The 6836-nt window shown below is 38.4% G+C and overlaps 2 protein-coding genes across 2 annotated transcripts; both read right to left on the bottom strand.

The window, feature by feature from the left end:
* Positions 1-603: 603 nt before the first annotated feature.
* LOC111496071 (germin-like protein subfamily 1 member 1) lies at positions 604-1403 on the bottom strand. Its single transcript, XM_023146342.1, has one exon. The coding sequence runs from the start codon at positions 1370-1372 to the stop codon at positions 701-703; it is 672 nt and encodes a 223-aa protein (XP_023002110.1). The 5' UTR covers positions 1373-1403; the 3' UTR covers positions 604-700.
* Positions 1404-3297: 1894 nt separating this feature from the next.
* LOC111496070 (single-stranded DNA-binding protein WHY1, chloroplastic-like) lies at positions 3298-6836 on the bottom strand. The gene is made up of 7 exons (XM_023146341.1): positions 6527-6836; positions 6094-6197; positions 5908-6000; positions 5477-5571; positions 5035-5108; positions 4151-4239; positions 3298-3608 (listed from the first exon to the last, which is right to left on the bottom strand). The coding sequence occupies exons 1-7, from the start codon at positions 6762-6764 to the stop codon at positions 3477-3479; spliced, it is 825 nt and encodes a 274-aa protein (XP_023002109.1). The 5' UTR covers positions 6765-6836; the 3' UTR covers positions 3298-3476.

The following is a 6836-nucleotide window of genomic DNA, read 5'->3' as shown; positions in this document are numbered from 1 at the left end:
AGATTAAATATTGCATGGTTAAGTCTTATTCAAACTCACAATATAATGTACTCCTACTTGTATGTCTCTACATGAACGAGTGAATTGTATCAATGGTGTTATCAAGACGGGATAGTTGACATTATTCATGGACTATACCCCTTTAAATTATTATTTGAATACGATCATAATGAATATCAACTCCATAGTAAATCTTAAATATAATTAATGGTATTAAGTTATAAATAAAATAATTAAAAATATGACGGCCCCTTGTAGGTGTAATTGCCACCTCGGTACCTTTCTTCCTTCTTTTCTTCCGATCAACACCCATGGTCGTCACAAGCCTCACCGCCAGATCGTACCGCCGCTATGACCAACGTTTCATGCCGTAGGCGTCTACAACCTGCCACATTGAGAGCAATCGCATGCGAGTGCCGCCACGAGCTTCACTACTCATTGACGCTACTGCCCATGCCAGTTCGCACCTCACCACTTGCCGCTACAGCTACTCATCTACTTATCTTATAGGGTGAGACCCTGTTATTCAATTCTCAAAATCAACTTAAGAGAAATACTCATCACTTATCTTATATAGAAAATAGTAAATTTCACAGATTCGAATTAAATCATTTGCAACATAGTCCTTATCAATAACGTTATACATAGTATACACAACACGTAACCTTCGATTTTACATAAATTAGTTCATATAAATATATCACCCTCCAAGACTCTTACGAATATGAGCGATCTCACATTCGCTAATTTCAAAAGACTTCTTCAACACTTCTTCAGGGATTTCAGGTTTAGAGCCGAACGCCGCCAACGCCACCAATTGGGCGCCAGGGTTCTGGCTATTCAGCCCTGAAACCGCAACGGCCGAGTTCTTCCCATCTTCATTGTACATGAAATGAACCAATCCCTTCGGAAAAACAAACGACTCTCCTGGCCCTAATTTCTTCGTAAACACCCGATTCGAAGTGTCCACAAACCCCACAACCATTCGCCCAATCAAGCAAATCGTCACTTCCGAGGCTCTCGGGTGCGAGTGGAGCGGCACAATCCCTCTGGCTCCGATGTCGATTCGAGCCAATGTCAAGCCCAATGTGTTGATTCCAGGTAAATTTTGGGTGTTTGTTAGTGTAACGCTGAATCCGAATAGGTTTTTGGTGTTTCCAGGGAGGGATAGAGCCGATGTTGTGAAATGTTGTGTATTAGCTAAATTAGGGTTTATGCAAGGAATGCCATTGAAGAAAGAAGATGTGGAGGCTTTCGGGTCGGCTACGCAGTAATCTTGAAGCGGGTCGGGATCGGAACGAGCGATATCGAATTCCGAAGCTAAAGATAGAATTATTAGTAATGAGAGAAGCAGAGATGATGGAGTTGCCATTGGAGTAAGGGATTAGAGGTTAGATGTTGAGTTATGGTGGGGAATGGGAGAAATATTATAGTTTATATATATAGATATATAGATATATATATAGATGGCGGGGGCGGTTTTGAGTAGCTTAAGAGCAATGAGGGAGGGGAAGTAGTGAAGGCAAGCTAAAAGTAAAGGTGGATTAAGCCAAGTTAGCACTTCTAATTGATTGTTTTCAATCTTTTCAAGTGTATTATTAGCATTCTTTCGTGGTCTCATCATCCAAGCAACCATTTTTTAGTCTCTTTTTTCTTGCTTTAGAGATTAGTTTCATGAAGTTATTTATTATGTTTTCGATTTGGCTCGAATATTGCTATACGTACATATGTATTATCTTCCTCTAGGGATTAATGGTATGTTCATTACTTTAGTGCCTAAGAAGACTAGTCTAGAGAGGTTTGAAGATTCTTGTAACCGCCCAAGAACACTAGAACACTGTTAGCGGATATTGTCCTCTTTGAGTTTTTCCTTCAAGGCTTTTAAAAACGCATATGATAGGGAGAGTTTTCCACACCCTTATAAAAAATGGTTTGTTATCCTCTCCAATCGATGTGGGGTCTCACAATTTTCGTTTATCTTGTTTATCTCTGGTTGTAATATCATTTGCAAGGGTTAACGAAGATTTTGAAAAATAGGTTGGCTATGGCGTCCTAAGGTTACTGGTCCTGATCAATCAACTTTTGTGCAGGGGAGAAGTATGGTGGATAATATTCTACTTTTCCAAGAGTTGGTATGTTGAACAATACCGTATGGGTCGTGGTCCTCCTCATTCTATGTTCAAGGTGGACTTGCAAAGGGCATATGATTCTGTGAGTTGGAGTTTCATTTTTTGCCTGGTTTTGGCCATTGGAACTCCAATTCAGTTTGTTAGATATATTAGGACTTATATTATGTCCTTTATGTTCTCCACTTAAACTATTGGATCTCTTTAGGACTCTTTCTCGATAGGCGATATCTTCATTTGGGTGATTCTCCTCCTTATTTGATGTAATGGTTATGGAAGCTCTTGGATAATATACCTTGTGAAAACAACATACTTAGGTTTTGTAGATGACTTGATGAGAAGACTTGATGAGTTTTAGTCATTTCGATTATGATTATGATTATGATTGTGAGATCATGCGTCGGTTGAAGAGGGGAACTAAGCATTTTTCATGAAGGTGCGGAAACCTCTCCCCAGCAAAAGCGTTTTAAAAACCTTGAGAGAAAGTCCAAAAAGGACAATATCTACTAGCGATGGCTTGCGCCATTACAATGATTCTCTGAGTTCTGTCTTAGAATGCTCGTAGAAATTTGAGACTTTGTCTGGGTTGTACGCGAATCCTAGTAAGAGTGTTTTTTTCTATGTGAGTTTGTGTAATAATGATACCTTGATTTTGGTAGATGTGCTGCTATCTTTGTCTCCCTCTCATGACTGGCCTATCATGACCATAAGCTCTTACTACGATGTACTACTACCCATGTGTTGGTACGTGCAAGCGAGTCCTATCCTGCATTGGTAGGTTACATCTCATTCGGTTTGTTCTTCAGAGCTTCCCAAGTGTTTTCGTTCTCCCGACTTGTGTTGTCAATAAGGTTGACTGAGCTCTGTGTGACGGGCTCTAAGGAAGCTTGAGAGGATATCTTCCTTCATAAACATTAAACATTAATGTTTGAGAGGATATATATTATATAATTAATGTTAACCAAATTCATATTATGACATAGTCCCAAATGCATATTTTAATATTATAACATAGTTTTTTACTCTCCAAATATATATATTTGTGTATTTGTTGAAAATATATTTATATTAAGCAAAGCTTGGGATAAATATATTCCTCACCCCATTTGGGCAGGAGAAATGAACATTTCTATATAAAACTAAACTCGGTTAGTGAAATTCAAAAACAATATTAAAAACTAATATACAAAAAAGATATATAATATTAAAATATTTGGGTTTAGAGATATATTAGGAAAATGTAGACCCATAGATTAAAAAAAGTGACTGAACTATCATAACTAGCGAAAGATCAGGATAAGTGAAATAAACTACAATCATCATCTTAAGCCCAAGGAGGGGGAGGAGTAACTATCTGCTCCATTCAAAGTCACCCGACTCACCCCCATATCTGGGATTGGCGTTATTTACTCGGCTGCTATCTTCAGGCCTCATCATGGTGTTCGCAATCGTATGCCAGCCCATGAGGTGCGGCAAGATAAACTGCAACTCAATGAATTCAACCCTATCACAAACCCAACCTTAAACATCCAATTCATCAATTATATTAACATAATTTGGAGAAAACAAAAGGATCATCACATGTAAGAGTATAAGAGTTCGTCAGTTCATCTTGGATCCCATATTAGTTGGGGAGAAAAACGAATTCTTTATAAGAGTGTAGAAACCTCTCCCTAGCATACACGTTTTAAAAACCTTGATGGGAAGCCCAAAAAGAAAAAATCCAAAGAGGACAATATCTGGTAGCGATGAACTTGGGCCTTACAAAAAGGGTCTGATCCCAAATTAACCAACTAATCTTCAGTTTTTAACTTAATGAAACTGAATCAGCAAATAAGAGTTCTTGAAACCAACCGGACCAATTCAATTTTGGTGAGTTAAGTAGGTTCTTTTTTCTCAATTTTTGCAGTTTCCACTGTCCTGATCCAAATCATACACTCAGCTTTTCTCTCCTTTAATCTCAATCACTGATACTGAATGAATCAAACAATCATGAAAAGAAAGTAAACAAGAAAGAACTTTACCTTGAAAGCCTCAACAAGTACAGTATACTCGGCTTTGGTGATGGGAATATAAATGCTCTCATCTACATTGATTAGCTTGTTCTGAACGCCTTGTGCAACAAAATAGAACAGAAAAGGTAAGGAAAAAATGAAACACTTTCTCAAGCATCATTGCACTCAAAGAAATATTGGTTGCTTTGTCCAACTAGGGTCTAATGCATATCTATTATGCTAGCAAATGTTCTATTTGTGGTGGCTAAGTATCTGACACGTGTTGGGCATGGAGATGCTAGCCAAATTAAAGTGTCCCTGCTTCTTAGGTTGCAGTTTATAGGACCCAACCCTATGTATAGGAAAAGTGAATTAAAAAAAAAAGTTTCATTAGGAACAGAAGACAATTATTATGACGATTGATATGTAGATTATTTATCAACTTGAATAAGAAAACCAAAGGGTAAAATAAGTTCTTAAGACGATTCCAGAGGTCTAATAACGAAGCAAACTAAAGCAGGACGGTTGAAATATAGTTATCCATCGAACTATAAGTAAGCAAATACTTGTTACACTCGTTCTAACGACGAAGCTGCATCTATACTAAAGATATACTTCCTCACGAGTCATACACACCAACTTATCATAAACTATTTCTCTCGCTTCTTTTTGAGTTTGCGTATTTGATAGGACGTGTACTAATCCTATCAGAAAACAACATCATGGTTGAAGTCCTGAAAGAAAAAAAGCTGTATGGGAGATAAAATGACACGTAAATGAGACAAAAATGCTTCCAACCAATTAAAATCAATTGGAGGTACCACATTCCCTCTCTTCAATTGAACACCCATTAAGCAGCATTCAGCTTTATATTCAACTCAAATGCATCAAAGAGGTTTCAAAACAAGACTTACTGAGATTGAAGAAATGTCCAGAACCATCTGGAAGAGGCTCCACTTTTAGTATCTTTCTGACCTTCCCTTCATCGCTGTAGAACAAATATTTTGCCATTTCTTGTTATCATAAAATAGTGTACTTTCAAACCTGCAAAGCTTTGCTTACAAATAACTTATGACGTAAAAAACATTTTGTTCGGCTACTAAAGAGAAATGGTCAGCATGTACCCGCGAGAGGAGGTGGTATTTGGTTACTAAAGCTACAGGTATCAAGACATCATTGTTTTCAAATTTCAATGTTCAATGTGATGCAATCATACAATTCTAAGAACTAAGAAAACACGCTTGGGCAGACTGTACAAATGTTTGGGGTAATCAGAGAATACACATAAACATGAGCATGGCACAACAGAAGAAAATAATGGTATAGATTTTGATTGTGCTTGTAAAGAGATAGTACCTTTTTCCCTTGTAGGGATCGTGGAAAAATTCGCAAGACTCCCGTGGGCCAAGGGCAACTAAACTTCCCAATTCTGTCAGTGATAATGAAAATACCTATATACAAAAGAAGGTATAATCTAATTTAGTTCATTCTAACAGTAGGAAGATTGTGATTTCAAATGCACAATAACTTCAACCTTTTCAAGACATCATCAAATCATTGTTCCTAAAAATAGTTTGATTTTAGCAAACAGAAAAATGATTGTAGTATTTTCAATATCATCTACTCCAACATGGTAATGGAAATGATACCACATTTTCACATCTCTATGATGGCAAATATGGAACCTGTGGAATAGTAATCAGCATAACCTAGAATTTCAGTTTAGCTCATTAATTCAGAAACTCAATAACTTTAGGAGTTAAATATCAGCCCGTTTTAATGAACACCTGTTTTCTGCTCCAATCATATTGACGAACACCAGCTGCAGGGGCAAGCTGAAGCATTACAAATCCTTGCCTGGATACTTTGAACGCCCCAGACTGAAATTTAGAAGAGAACATAACCTTACAATACTAAAAACAAAGAAAAAGAACATATTCTTGTGATGAATATAGAATCCATGTCAAACATACATCTATAGGTGTAAACTCTGGTGGCCTAGGCTCGATGGACAGGGCAGCCTTTCCTTTGTATATCGAATGACCGACAAAAAACCTTGGTGGCAAAGCCGCGGCAGCTACAAACAAGCCAAACCATAAAACTTCAGAACCCGAGAAATCAAAAGCAACTAATACAGAAAACACAAAGAACTTCAAAAAGCCCCTTGGATTGGGAGAAACCCTTCGAAATTGAACCATGTCTAAACAACCCCAGCTTTGAGGGAGAGAAGAGAAACAAACACCGAACAAGGTCTTAATAATTCGACCGTGCATGTCGTCAATGTCACAAACGGAGCTATATACTTCATTTTGGTTCCAACATAAACCAAATTTCCAAATAGCATCAAATTCCACCTCTCCACCACCACCATGACCGACACGAGAAAGAAAACAGATAAGGAAGTACCGCCGGCGCGAGTTTGTGGCGAATATGAATCGGTCTGAGAGGCTGGTTCGAAGGCGGGCTGCTGCGTGTTCCAGGACGCGTACTGGCATTTTGGAGAAGGCTTTCGTGTAGCGGTGAGAGTGAAGAGTTGGCGAGAGGAGTTGAAACGACATCGTCTGGGGTTCTTACAGGGTTGTGCGCAGAGCTCGGGGTTTAATGGCGGAAGCAAGGAAGAAGACAGCCATTGAAGACGCAGCATGGTTTCGGCTTTGTCCTCGCGGCTATTCTATCTCGGCGAGGGTTAGGGAGACAACCAAACCAAGACGAGTCA

This window comes from Cucurbita maxima, unplaced genomic scaffold, assembly GCF_002738345.1.
Source record: "Cucurbita maxima cultivar Rimu unplaced genomic scaffold, Cmax_1.0 Cma_Scf00022, whole genome shotgun sequence".
NCBI classification, from domain to species: Eukaryota; Viridiplantae; Streptophyta; class Magnoliopsida; order Cucurbitales; family Cucurbitaceae; genus Cucurbita; species Cucurbita maxima.
Note: the sequence above shows the minus strand (reverse complement) of the source record. Positions and strands in the feature narration are given on the sequence as shown.

Bases quoted from the DNA above. Each gene is read 5' to 3' on its own strand.
- LOC111496071 (XM_023146342.1), bottom strand. From the start codon at position 1,372: ATGGCAACTCCATCATCTCTGCTTCTCTCATTACTAATAATTCTATCT.
- LOC111496070 (XM_023146341.1), bottom strand. From the start codon at position 6,764: ATGCTGCGTCTTCAATGGCTGTCTTCTTCCTTGCTTCCGCCATTAAAC. The intron at 5,572-5,907 runs GTGTTCATTAAA...TTTTGTATATAG, and splicing joins ATGATTGGAGCAGAAAACAG to GTATTTTCATTATCACTGAC. The intron at 5,109-5,476 runs GTACTATCTCTT...TTTGTTCTACAG, and splicing joins GATCCCTACAAGGGAAAAAG to CGATGAAGGGAAGGTCAGAA.